Here is a 20,126-nt window from a genome sequence, read left to right as displayed (position 1 = left end):
TTCCTCGTATTTTTCACCTTACGCCCTGCATCAGTGGTCATTAGACGAATCAGTGAAATTATATATGCAACACAGTTCTCAAATGATCTGGTTTTCAGGGTTTCCCATCTTGTTGGGATTTTATATGAGAATGATATCAAAACAGAACCAAAAGATTTCCACATCATCAATAATGATAAAGCCCTCCATTTACATTCATCAGCTAACTCTCTTAATCCTTCCTTTAAGTACAGTCATAAAGATTTCTATCTTCCTCTTCTAGATACCCACCCAGACCACAAGACTCGCAAAATCAATAACCTAAGTATCATACTCTTGGCTTCTAATATTGTCAGACTCAAGATTCCATCAGGCTACGGTCTGAGCTGCATTCTGATAACAGCATGAAGAGAGGCTGGTTGAGATTAAATGAAATAGTTTATTGTTAATACATACTCAACAGCCAGCCATTCTGAACATCTGTATTCATATTTATGCTCTACACCTGCTGCACAGAGTTCATCCTATGTTAAAATGTATAGAGATGAAGAGCAGACATCTACATCTAGTCTGTGTTTTAGCAGACATCTGTTTCTGTGCTTCCCCTTTAAAATGTAATCATCAAATTGTGTTTACAATGAAGATGCTATCTTTTCTCCCCCATTTACATTTCTACCTAATTTCAGCTGTGCAGGTAAATATTTGATTCATGAGGCAATGTCACTGGATTCTGTATGAAAGTTAATGTCACAGTGGAGAGATGTGTCAGCAGCATTCTGACTGTGTGAAGCACAGCAAACAACTTGACTAATCTTGTGTGTGCTGACATTGTGACTGATGATCAATGTGTTGGTGGCCCACCTGAATGTGGCCCATAATCTCCCAGCTCAGGGTGATATTGCCAGTTTCAGCTTTCACTGGAGTGGGCTCTTTGCTTTAACACTGAAAAAAAAAAACAGCAGCTCTCAGATCCATGTGACTGTCATATAAAAACAGCGTGAAAGGGGAAAGCACTGCCAAGGGACCAACTATAGCTTTAAGAGTTAGGCCCATAAGCAGGCTGATGCTGAAAATGTTTTGATTAAAAGCACATATACACAAAAACAAAACAATAAAAAGCTTGGATTTCAATTGATTAAGTGAAATTTTAATGTAAAAATTAGTTCATTTTCAGTTCAGAATTCATCCTTCCATGTTTCTAATCTTAACCTCCCTTTCTGAGAAGCTGTGGGGAGGCTGGATTGGAAAGAGGGAGAGAGAAACACTGATGTGACTTATCGCATCATTTTTTACTATAGCACTTCATGATATCCATGGATTAAAGGAGGAGAGTTGCCAGCATGAAAAAAGCAAACGCTAATGGTATTCGTGTTTCAGAGGGTGCCAGTTACTTTCATCAAAATATCTCAGGTTACTCAACCAGCACTAACCTGTGTGCTGTCTGCTGTAAATATGAGCAAGCTGTCAACCTGCAGCTGGCCTTGACTGAAAATAAGTAGTTCCTTCTCATTCATTCAGTATAATATATCTAAGTGCTGGAAAAAGAATACAGCAATGCCCAGTATTGAAGTCCTTTAGCCTGTAGAGCTGATGTGCTTTGTGTTTAAGGGATGGCCTATCCTCCCCTAAGGCGTATTGCAAAAGTGCAGGTTTATTCCTCATTTCATCACTGCACTACACTGAGTCGTCTTGGATCATCAGTGGAGCAGACAACCTTCATACCTCCATTACTTCTCTCAGAACTGTTTGTTCCTTTTCACTGGGTTCACTTTTATAGGAAAACATAGCCATGGCTCAACATAATCTATACTTTTACCTGGAAGCTTTTATCGCTTTTTTCCATACCTGAAATATTTGTTTATTTACTGTTAAATCCACAATGTGTTGATTATTTTTTAAATTCTGATGTCATAATTTTTATTTGTAGATAAATGTACAGTGTGAGTCAAAATTCTGTCACAATAATTACATCGTCGCCTTATCGTACGATTTATATGATATGTAATTATCGCCTGTCATGATATCGACTTATTGGATATGGACATGATCTCGATCATTTTTGCTGACCTCGATATTGCCCATTGTGTTTACATGCATGTTTGTTTGTTTTTTACATAAGAATGTCACCAACATTTTAGCCAACATGATGCCAGAATTAACAGCAGGGTTTTCCCTACCATTACGATATTGCCGGTTAAGGAATGACTTTATAGCCTAAAATGATGTTAAAATGACATGAATATCATTTATCGCAATTATTTTAATAATTGAAATAATTGCGAGTAGTTATCGTGACAGGCCTACACGTTGTGGCTTTCATTTTGTTTGTTTTCAAATATCTGTTTTGTTTATTATGTGTCTTATTTAATAATTTGTTGTTTCGTTTTAAATGTTTCTATTTTTCTATCATTTGTGAAGCACATTACACCTTAGCAATTTATAGAAGTTTATATTACAGCTCAGTTATAACAAGGTAATAACAATAGATCATCCAATCTTTAAAGACACCCACACAGGTGTTTTCACTTAATCTAAATAATTAGTCCTCTGCTCAGGTTGAAGTTGGATGGAGTTATGCTGGGATTACAAGGTCACCAAACTCTATGAACCTTCATATGTACCAAATGCATGTTTTGTTGTGTCAACAGGTGCAATAAAACTAATAGGCCTTTTTTATAGAAAACATTTTGATTTGTTGTAGTAGGAAAAGTACAGGTGTCACTAACAACATTAACGATGGCTCTGTTGTATTCAAGTGTCACAGTAAGCTGTGACAGTGAGTCAGCATGAACAATACCAAGACCCTGAAATTGAAGCAGCTAAATGGAATTCAGCCATCATTAATTGTATAATTTACACCTGTGCTTTTGCTACTGTGACATATCAAAATGTCTTCCGTGAACAGTGCCTATAGGAGGTCGAGACAGATGTCGGTCCAACATGCCCATGCCCACGCAGTTTGTAGAGGAGGTCTAATCAGGCAAAATGTGTGGGTGTACAATGGGTGTGTAGTTCTCTTTGTTATTACCATGATATTATCTGGTTGTTACCTTTGTAATTGTCATGGCATTACCCCAATACAAGATAATAACAGTTTATTATCCTCTTTTTACAGAGTTGCAATGTAAAGTGCTACCACATCTTTTTGTAAAAAATGTGCTACAAGTTATGCAATTTAAATGAAATATGTTGTGGAATATCCCTCCTTGTCACACACACCTGAACATATGCTTCTTTAAAGCGAGGTCAGTGTACAGGGTCACACAGCACAGTGTAGCGTCCTTGGAGCAGTTTGTGGTTCAGTGACTTTCTAGAATATTGTTTGGCACTGTACTGTAGAAGTAAGGCCGACCGCCCTCCAATCACCATCTCAAAAAAAATGAAATACACTCTGTAGTTGGCGCGCTGGGGATTATGTTTCCACAAAAAGGACAGCATTTGCCACACACTAGACTGCTACAGAATGTCAAAACAGTGGAATTTCATGAATGTATTAGGTGAAGCCCAGTCAGCTGCAATGCACACTAACCTGCACTGACACTTCCTTTAAAACAATGCCCACGACACAGCCATACTTCTTTTTTAAGGGTTTTTTTTGGCGGGGGGGGGGGGCATTTTTCTTTATTTGGATAGTGACAGTAGAGAGTGGCAGGAAAGGCGGGGAGAGAGAGAAGGGATAACATGCAGCAAAGGGCCCGGGGCCGGTTTCCAACTCTGTGGTAAGGACTCAGCCTTGATATGTGGTACGCGCTCTACCCGGTGAGCTACTGTGGCGCGGCCCAACTTCTGATTACGTGAACAGCCTTTCTTGGCCTTGCAGGCATAATTAAATGAATTTCAACAAAAGGCTTTTGCTAAAGCAGTCCTACATACTTCAACCAGAGTAAAACCTGAGGGATTGGAGTTATAGACATTACTTTTTGGATTTTTTTCTTAGCATTTCTGTGAATAGCGAGCAGTATACACTGGAGACAGACGGAAAAGATACTGGAGAGATGGTGGGATAGACGATATGACAAAAAAGTCATGCAGGAACTGACAACAACACCTCCACATGGTACCCCCCATACAGTGCATCCGCATCCATTTCCATTTTTAAGATGACATGTTTAGCTGGTTTTGTTGGACTACCTAGCTGACATTTGAATCATTGTAATGGTGACATGTTGATGTGATATTGTGTGATGGAGTGTAATGAGCAGATAAGTAATGTGCACTGTTGGAATCATTTTCCCATTACTATTTATAGTCAGCCTCACCTTCACCTCTAGCTGACAATGGTCTCCATCAGGACAATCGAGGTCAAGGAAGGTCCACGGACCTTTAGCTGTCCCAGCCTCCTCTGCTTCCCCATTTGAGCTGGACTAATGAGCCAGACAGCTGCTCCCTTAGTTGAAATGTCCCTGTGGCGAACTTTACCTGGGAGAGGCAGAGACAATGTCACCTTCACATTCAGGCACATTGCAAGAGGAAGACAAAGCAGATCTGTGAAATCAAGAGACAACATACACAAAGATTAGCTTGTGGACAGCGAAATGCTCCCAGGCAAATACAGCACATTCAGCTTCAAGCATGAACTCAAGAGCTCTAACACAGTTGTTGTTTACTGTTGTCATCCTAAAGGGGCCAGTCTGGTCAGACTCATATTAGCCTACACTTTGTCTTCTCACAATTCCCCGGAAAAGAATATTGGTTTTAGACATCTGTTTCTGATGCTTGGCAGGGTTCAATAAAACACAGTCAGGATAGAAATGCCTCTGCAATGTAATTAGGGGACTTTGCTGAGACGAAGTACAAATGTGGAATAAGAAGGTAAAATCCAGCAAGGCTGGGTGATTAGGCCTCATTTGGATGTCTTCTGCACACTGTGACGAGCGGCTGTTTCAGGGCAAGGCAGTCGCTCGGATCGAAGGCCCACAGTGTCTAGGATTATGTGTCAATTTACCACCCAGCTGCAGCTCTAGACTCTACAGCAGAACATGACTACCTCTAATTAGGCCATGCTACCAATTAGGGCCCTGCAATAAGGCAGCGAGGAAGGCGCTCTGGGAGAGTAAAACCTACCATTGTTTCCACCGTTTAAAAAAAACGACTGTTTTCTAGCTCCAACAGCTGTCGAAGGCTGGAGTCCATGTCAACCTGGTTTCCATTAAGTTATCTTTGGTTTACTGTGATGTAATGAAGACATTAAGGTAATTGGGCAATATGATGACAGAACATTAACTTTGAAAGGTGTCAAGTCTGAATGGTACATTAATGTGATTAAATGAAAGGACAGTAACAACCAGTACAAAACAGCAATCTATTCATGTCACGGCCATGACCTCAAATTCTGTCTCATAATCCCACAGGTAGCCAAGGTCAGTTCCCCATAACTCAGAATGTGACGGTGGTGGAGGGGGGCACAGCCAACATGACCTGTCGTGTGGATTACAATGATAACACTTCCCTCCAGTGGTCAAACCCTGCACAACAGACCCTTTTCTTTGGGGACAAGAAAGGTGAGTAATATTCCTGGGGATAATGGCTGTAATCATAAAATGATGAGAGATGATAAAGATGTCTTAGCCAGATTATATTACTACTGGAGACGACTTCATCAATTTTTCAAATTTGGAATGTGCAAAGTTGTCTCTGACTGCTGGCCTATGAGCACACAAATTGACTGAATACAGGAAAATGACGAGATAAGAGGGAAATACATTAGGCCTACTTGTATTGTCAAAGCAGACTTTTAATGAATTTATGTCTCCATTGATGTCCCAGGGCACAAACTAAACAGAAATAGACTGTTTTTAAATTGAACTTTTGTAATCACGCAACACTGACAGTGTTGTTTACAACACAGTAACGCCTCTGGATTGTGAGATGATTGGGCTTAATTAGCATTTTAGCTGCCCTACATTTGTATAGCTGTTTGGGTGTCACTGACAAGGAAGCACACTGTTGCAACCTCGTGAAACAAGGCCCGAGCCAGAATGAATTATAATGTGCTCTCACCAGCCAAATCCAATTTAAAGGTGACAAAAGTCTGGAGTTGATAAATTGGAATTGGGGTGAAAGGGAGTATAACAGTGGACTGGTCTTGTAAGGGTTGGGGTGTTCATCTTTCAGTGTTTCTCACAGCATATTACCCATTTCATTTATGCTGTAGCTAATACAATATCATTGGTTCAGTGATTGAAGATTAACTTTCCCTTTGAATAACAATTGATAGGAGAGAGAGACGCAAGAGTGAACTAGCAGAATGAGAGTCACAGTGTGGTTTGAAGAAATACTTTCTCCCTCACAAGTGATTGGATTTAGTAATGAGGTCTAAGGTGTTTTATTAGATGAAATTACTTCCAAATACAATTAAACGAAAGTTAACTGAATCTTAAATAGATACTCTTGTGTGAATGGTGTGAATGTGCCCAAAGGATTTGAATTCAAGCATTCATTGAAGTCATTGAACCAAAACCATTCTTATTTATTGTTGTATTTATTGTATTTTTTCTGTATTCTCTGGTGTACAATACTTGATTTTGCAATACCATTTCAATCACCAAATATATATGAGAAAAACTCAAAAACCTTCACTTCTTTGTACTTTGAAGAGATGTAACACATGATGAATCATTTAAATCTTATCTTTTGATTATTTCATTTAGCCTGAATGAAGCCAGTTAATTGTGTTTTGTTCACATTTCTCATCTCCTGTGAATAAAAAGCAGTAGTCTGTGTCCACATGTAAATCCAGAATGCTGCTGTTATAAGCATGTAAGGAGAGCTTGGAGAGCACAATATGTATGAGCCACTTTGCCCTTCTTGGGCAGCCATTTATATTGCATGACAGAATCCTTTTCCAGAGCAATACAGATGACAAAATGAATGTAGTCCACTCAGCAGAGGTTGCCAGGGCTAAGTGTGGGAACACTTCCTCTCCATCTCCTTTTAAACAGCCAAATGAAAAGCTTTATTGGCACAACTAATACGATGCCTGTGAGGCCATCAGGAGAAACGGGAGGCGTGGAACAACACAGGTTTCATGCGAGGAAGAGGGTGGGACACCTGGGAAGAAATCTCTGCTGTGCCAAATCACCAGTTAATTGCTTGGCAGAGGGCTACAACTGTCCTTCTTCTCCCGTTTGTTGTGCCTTCTTGTAGAAGCCAATGAAAAATGTTAGATTCAACCTTATGCTACCTTTCAGTCCAACAACTAACTGCAGACTGGCTGAGCTTGAGGCAGGCTGTTCTCTCCCTCTGATGAACAGCTGGTCATAGACTGCTGTCACTGAGGAGATTAGATTAATGCAGCTATGTTGCATTTTCTTGTTCTCAGTGTTAAGATGTTTTGGTATCTTTTTTACCTGCTGTTTAGAGAAATCTTTCCTTTCCCTGTGCTTGTTGTCTCTGTCGTCCATCTCTCTGCTTACTACAATCCCCTTGGGTGTCCATGACAGCATGGCCATATGTTACCATTTGATGCACATGCACAAGTTTCTCCCACTCTCTCTTCACAAAGGTAGTTTGTCATTGTGCATGTGTAATCCAAAGGAAATTCAGCATTTACAGCTTTTATGTGTGATTCCAGATGCTCAACACATACAAGTAATAATGATAAAAATACATCTGCTGTTCCGTCTTAAATTAGACAAAATGCTCTGTAAGGCATTTTTTTTCGCTCTTTCCCTCAAGCTTGTTATTAAAGATAAGGGCATTTGTCTGGATGTGTTTGGAGTTTGACATAAAATAGTGAACGAGGAAAAAGAGTATTAAAATGACCTTTTAAATCCTTTTGAGCAGCTATAGTGGAGTAAAGAGAAACATCTGTAAAGAGGCTGAAGTTCCGTACTATATCAATTGAGTTTGACAGCTGCTGGGTAAAGTAAGACAAAATCTGATCTTTGCCCTGACTATAATTTGTTCCATTTTAATTCAGGTCTGACAAATGAGAATATCAAAAAAAGCCCCAAAGAGTAGCTTTTACAGCCACGGAGAAAATGGATGTCTGTGTCTTTTGAATTTTAAAGACACTGAATACCATAAGTCTGCTCCAATGTAACAGTAAGAAAAGCAAGTATGTGTATCTTTTGACATTATTCATACATGAGGGCCTGTAATGCAAATCATAATACGTAATGACAGAATAGGTTGTTTGTCAGTGCCTTCCAAAACAACGTTTTCTGATCTGCCACCTCTATGGTAAAAGTTTGCTTAAGTTGAGGCCACTTATACTACCTGGATAAGGTTAGGAAAAGATATTGGTCAAGAAACAAATATTGACAGTTGGTAGGGGACAGAATATGAATGCTCAATCATTGACCCCAACATTCTCCATAATGCTTATGTCACTATAACAATGTCACAATACTTATGCCTTTGCTTTGCTCAACCACAAAAAAACATAAATATAGGTCATTTAAAGCATTTGAACAAACGACTGATGCCGTCATTTTTCTGGTAAGGACAGTCTCCATTAATGACAAGAATACTTCAGTTATCTTCTGACAGAAGGTCATCACAATTGTGCACTATTAGTTTATAAACCCATAGGGAGTCCTCGGGTAGGTGGGTAGGTAGATAGGTAGGTAGAACAGAATCCTAGCAGTGCGTCCTACAAGTTGTGACCTATAATTTGTCTGCACAGCGATGTCACAGAGGATAAGAGATGCAGGTTGCAGGTGGGAAGGAAATAGTGAGCAGGTGACAGCTCAATGGCTTAATGTATCTTTGGTGAGACTGAACGATAAGTAGGACCTCTATCTCATCCTCTCCCATAAGAGGCTCAGTTAAACCTCGTGGAGCTCCAAGAGAGTGTTAACCTTGCTGGATTCACAAAGCCGGTCCATATGGGTTGGACTGTCTCTGCACATTTGTCTAAAGCTGAACGCAGCCCTCCTTTTATATCATGCCAGCTGGTTCCTTGGCACGCTCCTCCTCATCCATTATGTATATCTGAGTCTTAGTTGATTGTTGCCACCTCAGAGGCTTCAGACTACACTATGGCAAAGACCAGCATGCAGATTCCTACGCACTACCGCCACAGACCTGAGACAACAGAGATGGATCCCCTTAATAGCCAGGCCAACACATCATTCATACATTAGACCAATTAGTGGGGACTGTTGAAGGGAGCGGCTCTGTGGTGGGCTGCCACGATGAAGAAATCGATTTGGACCATATGTCTTTTGTAGAATTATCCCTTTTATATGTTGCCGGGGTTATGAATTATTATTACTGAGCAGGACAAATGAGAGCAGAGCTGTCCTTTGCTGTCTTCATTATGATATACTTTTGGCTTCTGTGGGAAAAGGATAAAAAAAAGTAGCAATGCTAGACAATGGTAATGACATTCCTGGAGGTATGCAGGATGGAAGCAGAATCTTTTGTCAGATACGGTGAATATGAATAATGCAATTAATGGGAAGCTACTGCAGGTTGCATGTCAAAGGCAGATAACAAATTGCTCATTTGATCTACAGTATGTGTTTGTAGCAAAGATATGGAGACGTATTTAGCATATACATACATGCTGTCGCAAATTATACATCACACTTCCTCATCTCAATTCCATCTCTCAGAAGTTTATGGTTCATCATTCATGACATTTAATTGGGGCATTCAGCCTGGATCATAAAGGTCACAAAGCAAAATTGATCTTAATTGGCTTGTAGTAATCAAAATGCTGTTATGTGCTAAATGAATGCTCTAATGTGAGCATTAAAACATTCATTAGCTTGAGAGAATGAAGGATAATTACCAAGGATGCAATTACTGGAGTGAGCACGATTGAAAGTACATTCCAACGTCCATTCTAGTAAACACAAACATTTGATGGTGTAGTGATGAACATAATGTAGTGGACACTTACCTCAACTCTGTCTCAGATATCTGTGTGTAAATCTATTCTCATTTTGAAATTGACATGAACTGCCATATTCAGGTTGTTATTATTATTATTGTTGTTGTTGTTTTCTTGTATTTATTTATTTGGCATTTGCCTTTGCATTATTGTTTTCTGGATACATCTGGAAAGCAAGAGGAAAGTGTAAAAGAGGGAAAAAATCATTAAAAGAAGAAAAAAGATTGAAAAAAAAGTTAAGTGTGTAAGACTTAAACATACCATGAAGTTGATTTCATAATAACTGGATATCGTGCTTTTGCACATTTTCTTCAGATATCTCAAGAAAGGAATCTCACTCTGAAGTGATGCTGAGGAAAATTTCACAAGCCGCAAGTGTTTTGTTTACTTTTCAGTGACTGTTTTTACTGGCAACAAAATGTAGAAAGGGTCTCATGGCCACAGCTAATGTCTTTCATCAGGGACTAATGGGCTTTTAAGTGTACTGGGTTACCTCCAGCTTCACTGAAATGTGAATCTACCATTATGGCACTATAGACTTGGCTATTATCACTAATGTGAAGAGCTGCTCTTGTATATACTATACTAAGCTCTGTGTCACACTGCACTCTCATGTATAATGTATATTAACTCTTTAGAATAATGAAGAATATGTTGTTTTTGAATTCCTTTACAAGTTTGAGACCCGCCTGAAAATTGTTTATTAGTAAATTTGTTTTTTACAGGGGCTAAGTCATTTTTATTTGTTGTACTGTAATATGTCTTTACAAAACCTGAAATGTGTAGAAATCCATTGAAAACCAACATAATTATGTAACCCCACTGGCACTTGTTTTAATAAAAATTGAATTTAGAGAGTTCATATGAAAAAAGGGACACGTGTGTACAATCAGGCTTATGTCAGTGGGCTGAAAAATGGACAGACAAAAATATATTCAGTCTCATTATTCACCACTTGAAGAGGGGACATAGTGTAGCTGCTGGGAGAATTCCTCCTTCTTTCCTTCTGTCCTTCAAGCGCTGAAAATGAGTCCAATTTGAGTAGCATCTGCTCTGTGGGATCTCTGAGAGTGCGGGCAGTAACAATGGCCCTCTGGAACAAGGCCCTCTCCTTCTCTTAATTGCAGCCACATGTGTGGTGGGAAAGAGCCCCCTGCCTGCACCACTAGCCCTGGAACACGTCCAGAATCGCCCACACAGTCACTGAGTGAGCACAGCCAGCAGCAAACACACTCTAATTGCAGAGTGGAGCCCCTGGCTGGAGAGTGGGGGGGTGTGCCAGGACCCTGTGTTCTCACTGAAGGACAGCTAGTGCTTTCACATTCCAGGACTGGCTCAAAGTGGTTACAGCCCATGCAAAAAATGCCAAATGGGGACACTCGTTATTGCCGATGTAACATATTTTGGCTGAACCCGAGAGCCATCGGCTTGTTTCCAAGACTAAGGGATAGATGTAAAATGTCCTTTTCTATCTGGACTGTCAGGAGATACTTCATCGTTTTGGATTAGAAACATTGGTTAACATCTGTCTGCTGCTCAGTGGAGTGCAGAAGTGAATGCCATGTGATAAGTGCACTTCAGTTTCTCTGCTTCCAGTTTTATCTGAGGACAGAGCTAATGTAGCTACCAGCTAGACTGGCAGCTATTCTCTTACACATAAAAACATTGCACCATATTATAAGAAGTCATTTTAACAGCTGTTTCACATGTTAAAACAGGTTCTTGGACAGTACATTCATAGATGAGTTTTAGCAAAATTGACCTAGGTTGTCTGAATCTGACAAACTACAGTTGTCTTGGGAGACCTCAGACTGGTCTTCCACTGATATGGTCGGTGGTGCAAAAGACTGTCAGGGAAACAAGGCAAACATTACTTTACATCAAAGGGCCATACAACAGTATTCCTTGCTCTGAGGGGGAACCAGGGTGTCAGTTTTACTGATTTGAGACAGCCTTGGTAAGGCCTCCATCACAGGAGATGTACTGCACATTAAGCTGCCATGCTGCAAGGCTGTAGCATACACAAGGTCAGGGTGCAGATTTATGCTTCCTCCTAAGCAGAATGAACAGCGCAGGAGCTATCTAGGGTTTGGGGGAAATGAACCTTTTCATCACATTGATTTCCTAAAGCACCTGGAAAAAAGCTTTGTCAGCCGCTGGCATTTGGGTCTGATTGTGACGGATCTGCCCACAATCTGGGCCTCTAGCCTGGATTGGATTCTAGTAGTATGGTTTCCTGGCCATGTGCTGTTTGAGTAATAGATAACACTTGTCTTTGGGTTATTCAAACCTTTGTACATCTCATTCTATCAATATGTCATTGATTCACGTGCTGTGTAGTGCCAGTGGCTGTCTATCAAAAATGCATCAGTCAAGTCCATCTTTTATTTAACTGTAAGTTGTTTCTCAGCCACTACTTGGGTTCAAACTATCTGAATCAGTACTGACAGTTAGATTTAGTTCTTCTTTGATGGTATTGTGATATTGTTCAGTAGATAGAAAAAATGTAGCGTACTTGGTACTTTAAATGTCACTTGAAATTATCAGCCGCTGTTGTCAAGACCAGTCCAAAAAAATTTCTAGAACCACTCTTGCAGCATAATCCACTTCTCTGTTGTCCAACCATATGCTCAGTGTGTTCCAAACAGTCATAATTTTGGTGTAATATGGCTAAATACACTACTATGGAGCTTCAAGGGTGGCAATGGTGCTTCATGGAAGCTCCATCCATATTTTGCCAAAACGATGACTGTTTGGATCAGACTGACCATTCAGATGGACAGCGAAGAAGTGCATCATGCTACAGTAGTTTGGGAAGTTTCTACGGGCAGTTTGATTATTTTGTTGTTGTTTTCTGAAAATCTTGTTAACGTTAAATCTGTTGTAACAGACATAAATTCAAACTGATCACAGTTACTGGAGTAAACTAGAATTTTTTCACTTTTTACACCTATAAACTCTGGGTGGACTATCACTTTAACCAAAAGATGTCTGTTTTTCCTTAACAAATCCCTCTTAGGAAACAGCCAGAACATTTATCAGTCTCTCAGAGGCTTTGAGGAACAGGGGGTTAAGAAGAAAAAAGTCGGTCTGTTTCTCCCTGTTTTTTCTCTGTGCATTGCAGAGATAGAGGGATATGGGCCAGGGGAAGTACAGTATGTCATTTTGTCCAAGGCTTTGATCCTCTCAGCCTGTACTTCCGTATCTTCTGAGTTCCTGTACGATGTTTGCTTAGACCCCATCACCTCTCCAATGCATCCATCCACCAAAGCGTTTGCTGTTTTCTGCCAGAGCCTCTGGGCATTTTCAAGCTCTGTAGTGAGGATGCTTAACTACAAAGAACATCAGGCCACTTTGTTTCAGGATGTGGTTTGCTACAGTAAGACTATCAAATGTTTGTATTAAGCTCCGTAGCAGATAATAAGCTGGCTCTCTGATGGCACAGCTTGTTATTAAATTTTAATTCTGGCTTGAAGATTGTTTTTATTTACACTACTCTTTGTTCTTGGATAACAAAGAGTCACTAATAAGGAACTTTTTAGGGCCATCAAAATCTTTATAGCCAATCTTTATTTTTCTCTTTTTAGTATGTGTGTGTGATTTTAGGATACTGATCATCAAATAATATTGTGTAATTGAAGCTGAAGAACAGCATTGCTGATAATGACCTATGTCTGTTTAAATCTAATAATCATTTCAGCCAATCTAATTTAATTGTGTATCACATGTCTGCTGTGTATGTTTATCACCAAAATCAAATAAATGGGACGGAGCAGGTGATTAATGATTTTCATAGAGATGTCTTCTTTATCTGATGCCATTTTAGATTTGCCATGTTGATTAAATCCCAATCAACACCTGCTTCTGCTGCGTTTTGCCACATTTGCCTCATGTAGTACAATCCAATAGAGTTCAAATTACTTCAGATGAAAGAGCGTCCAGGGAGAAAGCTGGCCAGGCCTAAAGGGAGTGAGGATTAAGAATGTGTAATTTATTCAATGAAGAGCGCTTTCCTTCCTGCCCTCTGTGGTTGGTCGCTTGTAGGAGCAGGTGATTCTGAATTTGAAATTGTATAAGAGATGACAGGTGTGAGATGACCTTTTTCAGCTTAGCTGCGTGGTTTTCTCAGCTTTATGAGGATGTAGTCACATCTAAATGAGCAGTAGTGAAGGTGTCCGGTACACACTGGAAGGTTTTATTTCAAGCTGTGTTTTAAGAATGCTCATTGTCATGATTATTGTATCATGAACCTTATTAGTAGTAGTGATTAATTTGTGTGTATCTGTAGCAGCTGTTTTTTAATTACTATTAGCAGTATTGTTGTTTTGTTTTTTACCTGAAGTTTGCACTAGGACTGGGCGGTTTGATTGGAATCAATATCACAATATTAACAAGAATGTTTTAATAATATTGATGCATTTCACGATAAAGCAAATGCATGAAAAAAATCATAAAATAATCAAATTCAGGTTCATTACAGTAAAGTGTGTTCCATGGATATGCATTACATCTTTAATTTCTTGGTTTTTCATTACAATTTTCTTAAAATCATTAATTTGGACAACAGAAATTTTTAAATAACAATGTGATACCGCTGACAGTTAATTAACACTACATTGAATTATTGGTCAGCCGTTATCTGCACTATATTCTGTTAGTACTTATGTAATTCTTTTGTCTTTTTCATAGTAACTCTAGGCTAAGTGGTTCTGTAGAAGGCCAGGGTAAGGTTTTGGTATCAATGTTCAAAGTGAGAAATGTCACAGCAGAGCCAGTTGCTAAAAGTGTTAAAGTGAGTGTAAATCAATACCTGGAATGTAAGTGATTACCTAAATAGATATTGTAATCTAGGACTATAAGCTTTTTCTGCTGCTACGCTTCAGTGCATCCCGCTAATGGCTTCTGTATTCTCAATGACTGTGAATAAGACTGCCAGCCTAGAATGCAGATGTAAAGAAAATGTTTCAAATCATTGGCCACAGTATGTGTTAGCAGTTTTTGACAACTATTTGAAATAACTGAAAGCACAGTGCATTCGCCCTTGTTCTGGTGAGGGTCATCTGAATTACAAATGGTACTTCTACAAGTTAATTGCCATCATTGAATTCAGTGTGAATTTGCTCATTAGTGAACTTTCTCTTGTCTTTTTTTCTGTTGCTCTGTGATTCTTTGTGTCATCCTTCCTTATACAGCTCTGAGGGACCACAGAATCGAGCTGGTGCGAGCTTCATGGCAGGAGCTCACCATCAGAATCGGTGACGTCAGCCTATCAGACGAGGGCCAGTACACCTGCTCGCTCTTCACCATGCCTGTCAAGACCACCAAGGCCTTTCTCACCGTTCTGGGTGAGCATGTCCGTTTTGGCCCAGTCTCCACAGGCCAATTACTTGTGGCTAATTCTTCACCTACTGACAGCACGAATACCTGCACATTTTGAATTACAGTCTGTTGTTTTTCTTCAGCACGCACTGTAGAAAAATAACATTTCTGCATTACATTTTACCCTTGTCTACTAGAATAAAAGATGACGGTTAAGCTTGCAAGTTAGTAGTGTTACTATATTTAATTTTCTGCAAAGCAGGACAGCCACAAAAAACTCAATGAGTCTTTCCACACCTGTTTAAGACAGACAGGTGTGTTGAAGGATATGCAGAAATAGACAAAAAATAAAAGTCAACTCCCACACACTGTCAACACTTACAGTACATTTATTTAGCATTACGTTTCTGTAAGATGACCTTCGTCAGGCATCTCACAACCGGAAATTAAAATGTATTTAATAAACCACAAACTTGAATTTTATATATTTAGTTTCCCATGTATTGTGAGCCACCATCTGCTTTATGGAATTCCTAATGTTTTGTTTTTGTTGGTTGTTTTTCATTGTTGTGATGCTACTACATATTTCTTTATCATTCCTTTTTGTCCTTCCTTAAAAAAGCTTTAGAAAAAATATACAGTAAATTTACAGTTAAATTTGATCTTGTCACTGAGAGAAGAAGAAGGCATGAATTACTGAAAGTGAATTATTGTCAATCAGTAAATCATTTTTCATTGTCAGAGGAATACAGCCTATACCACTCACTGGGTTATTACTCAGCTCCTCATTTACATGTTTTCAGTATGTTATTTGTAATTATATTTCCATCCACCACAGGAGTGCCAGGACGACCGGAGATCACAGGATTCACCAAGCCTGCCATGGAGGGGGACTTAATCACCCTGACGTGCACCACCCCGGGCAGCAAACCAGCTGCCAACATCCGGTGGTTCCGAAATGACAAGGAGGTCCAAGGTAAGCATGTGGTGTGGATTTCACAGAGCATTGTATCCTCTGTTACCACTTGTACCCTCTTGGAGACATCATTACTGTCAAGTCATTCAGCCGCTGCATTCCTTTGTGCTCATATTCATGCATTGTTCCACTGGCCGGTGTTTAGCTGTGCCATGATTCGCCTGGCTCACAGCCAGCATTGCTGCTGTCATTGGAAGCTGTCCAAATGTTGCTGGACTCTGGCGGAGCCATACACATTTCACTACCTGACCAAGGTGAAGACATGTAGGAGTGCCTCTTATTGATTCTAATTATAAAGTGGACATCAACAACAAGCATTCTGTTTTCAGTGTTAGTGGCACTAAAGTAATGACGTACTCAGTTGGTTGATTAATAGGAACACAATCCAACGCAATACTAAAGGTGATCATCAAAAATGAAAATGTAAGCTCTTGCTTTTTTTTAAATTTACAATGATATAGAACGGAGACAAAGGAAAATTCTCACATTTTATAAACTGAAACCAGCAAATGTTTGACATTTTTGCTTGATAAAATGACTTAAATGACTTGCTTTTCAAAACTGGTCAAGTATGCCATGGTGAATTAGAGGAAGGCTATCCCCCCAAAACCTGTCTCAGAGAGGCTGTACTGAACTGTAAGCATGCCATTTTTGTGCTCGTAATCTTGGCTGTGTGCTTCATATTTTATGTTCACCTAAAAATATCATTTTTAATTAATCCCGCGGTTTCATATTCTCTGTACTACCCACCATAGCGCTGTTTGTATGTGATCAGATGATCTCGCTGGGCTTCCTATTTGTTTCGCAGTAGCTTTAGTTTTTTTAACAGCAGCGATTAGATTAGTCAAACAGGATACAACAATGCACAATAATGCAAACTCAGAAAGGCAACATAACTAGCTTCACCCAGACTGAAAAACAGTGACAGAGACAATGCATTAGGCAGCAGATGGTGCAGTGTAATGTGTGCTGATCACACTAAACCAGCAGAAGTTTTCTGTGGTTTCACACTGTGTGCCTTACATGCTTTCACTTTCTTGATACCTCTTTCAAAACTGTCTGAAGTTCTGCACTTTGTTTTTATAGCTTTTATCACCATCTTATTTCTGTTTTAAAAAAAAGCACAAAAAGACAAAAACATTAAGGAATAGGAATGGAATGTTTTTCCTCAATTTGATGGCAGAGGTAAGCTGTGTGGAGCTCTTTAATGTAATGGAGCCTGCTGTGGAGACTCAGTGTGACAGTTGCTCTTTATTGAAGATTTGCACCAGAGAGCTTTTTCTTGGTGGTTCTGTCTGTGTCTGCCCAACATGGCATGATGATTGATGGGAGAGGGGCTGGGATATGAAGTTTTCTTGTTGAAATGACATGCGCGTAGATTCTTGAAAGGCCAGTGGAGAGCTGGCACACAGCATCACACCAAGACTTGCTATCCATCTCAAGAGGCACTGAGATGATCTCTTTTTTTGCTTTATGTCCTGAGATACTTTAAAATTAATCTTCAAAGCTCAAAAACTTAATATTCTTAACATATGTACATAAAACAAACCACAAAGTGAACTCTTAACTCTGTTAAATTATAAGAGGTGCCACAATTTTACTCATAGCTCCAACTTCCATCCTTTGTGGATAAAAATAACCCCAAACATAATACCTTCGTCCCATTCCCAGGTCAGTAGGCATCACAGAAACGTATAAGAAAATTAAAACAAGAATGATTCTCTACATTTATATTTGATGTATGAAATGGCATTAATGTTTGAATTACATATATCTAAAAAACATCATGTGCCCCACATCTGCCCCAAACTGCTGTCTTGTATACAAATGTGGTTTTATTAGTTTTACCTGTGTACGAAGGGTTTTATTAAGCCGCTTGGACAAACAGACCTGGTGTGATGCATCTCCAAGTCAAAGCAGAGACTGCAGGGCTCAACTTAAAAACTTCATTTCCATGTCAAAGTGTCAAAGAGGAGGAATGTCAATCAGTGCTCCGGATCCAAGTCTTTTGTAGGTACTGCTTTAAAGCTCTCTTTAGCGAGTATGTGCTGGGAGCAGCATGTTTTGCCATTGGTACTTCTGTGGTAGATCATTGCCGCCAGTGTCTGCTGTCAGTCAAATCTATCCCCACTCGGGGACCAGTCTACAAAGCTCCAAGATGACAGCAGGTGTAATAGCAAAAACATGTCATATGTATTTCATGCTCTGATGATTTGTTTTTCAACTATTTATATTAGAAGCACAGTATTATAAACCTCAAAATACAACTGTCATCCAGTGTCAAATAATTTGTTTGCAGAGTATAGAGCCATACAAATTACTTGTCACTGAATGACAGCCAGGCTTCAAATTGTAATCTATTGAGGAAAAATAAATAAATAAAAAAATCCACCCACTGTCACTCTTTGCATAGATAAAGTGGCCTTATATATTCCTGTCACAGAGACACAAAAGGTATGAAGACATTTGAATCTAGACAATATATAAATCATCTTAAATCTGTGTGCTCTTTTTAATTGGGCTCCCCTCCTGTTCTGTAAGATCAAGCAGAGCAAAGATGAAATATCACAAACTTTGTTTTTAATTTAACAATTACACCCTTACGTTCTACAGCTGTATAATGTACATCGCTTGCTCTCTGCTGTTTGCGCACATCAATATTCCCAACATGTCGACTTTTGTGAACAGCAACAAAAGTTACAACTTTCTCCCTTCAGTGGAAAAACATTTTAAGACATGTTTACTATCAAAGAATCAAATTGGTCCAGTTGATTCATGTTTTCCCTACATGCTTCTCTAATCTAAAGGAGGTCTGATGATCAGTGTTTCCCATACACAGCATTTACTGTAGCAAAGAGCAGGGCCTGTAGTAAATATTTTCATATGCAAATCAGTGCATCGTGTCACCAGACTTCTGGCCTTCAGGTCTCCGAAATGTGTCACCGTACAAATTGACATCATGATATACTAACTGTGTTAACTTATTAAAGCAACTTCATTCCTACTAAATAAAGAAAAGCACATATGTACATATGGAATATACTGTATTGTTCTGATGGTCATATTTTAGTTGTTTTAAATAGGACAAGTCTCAACTATTTGCCTAAATTAACAACCAGGGGAACTGGTACAGTCTGCACCATAGTTAAAACAATTCTAAAGTTCATAATTTACATTTTTTTCACAACTGTTGTGTTGATTAACAAAAACAACAACATGAACAGCCCCTTTTAAACTTGATAAATCTCCACTTTAATAGTAGATTAATGAGCCAGGGGGACTTAGGGTGTGTGTTCTCATGGACATGAGATGCAGTATGCGATAGTGTTTACCAGAGTGTAAGATCATTGTGATCAGGTTCCTCTTCATCTGTTGATTTTTCAGAATTAGTTGACGGATCACTTTCAGTACTGTGGTTGTTTATTTATTTGTCCTCTGTCTGAGAAGATTACTTTACTTAATATTCTCATCCTCATCTAATCCAAAATTAGATGAATCGTGACATTTATTTTTCAATTATGAATAACGTCTGTTCCCTGGCTCATAATGTTTTCTATAGCGCCTTTGTTTAGCCACTCTGTGTTTTTAAGATAGGGAGGAAATATTCTGAGGGATATCTGAGAATTTGTTATGTGGGTGTCAAGCAGGGAAACAGAACACACTGGAATAGGACCCAAATGCAGACTTTGAGGCAGATGCAGTTCAGTAATTTATTAAAGAAGAAAGGCTTATACGGATAGTCAGGCAGGCAGAGGTCCAAATCGGGAAGGCAGTCCAAGACAGGCAAACAAATCCAACAAGGAGCAGGCAAGGTTCAAAATCCAAAAATCCATGCAAGATAAGTCCAAACTGAACACACGGGAAACCAAGGCCAGTACATTTTACAAACAACAAAGACAATCTGACATTGAACAAAGCAAACACAAAGAGAACACAGGTGAATGAGACACAGCAGAAACTAATCAGGGCAATCAAACCTGTCAGGAAGGGTAACCCAAGACAGGAAGC

At 39.3% G+C, this 20,126-nt stretch overlaps 1 protein-coding gene across 4 annotated transcripts in view; it reads left to right on the top strand.

Moving 5' to 3' along the window:
• The window catches only part of cadm2b (cell adhesion molecule 2b), a 164,811-nt gene that overhangs the window by 130,993 nt on the left and 13,692 nt on the right, over positions 1-20,126 (top strand). For all 4 annotated transcript variants that reach the window (XM_044202895.1, XM_044202894.1, XM_044202892.1 and 1 more), the window contains 3 exons: positions 5,331-5,480; positions 15,016-15,168; positions 15,981-16,118. In XM_044202895.1, coding sequence (XP_044058830.1) covers positions 5,393-5,480; positions 15,016-15,168; positions 15,981-16,118 — 379 coding nt within the window. In that variant the 5' untranslated portion in view covers positions 5,331-5,392. The remainder of the gene's footprint in view (positions 1-5,330; positions 5,481-15,015; positions 15,169-15,980; positions 16,119-20,126) is intronic.

This window comes from Siniperca chuatsi, linkage group LG7, assembly GCF_020085105.1.
Source record: "Siniperca chuatsi isolate FFG_IHB_CAS linkage group LG7, ASM2008510v1, whole genome shotgun sequence".
Taxonomy (NCBI): domain Eukaryota; kingdom Metazoa; phylum Chordata; class Actinopteri; order Centrarchiformes; family Sinipercidae; genus Siniperca; species Siniperca chuatsi.
Note: the sequence above shows the minus strand (reverse complement) of the source record. Positions and strands in the feature narration are given on the sequence as shown.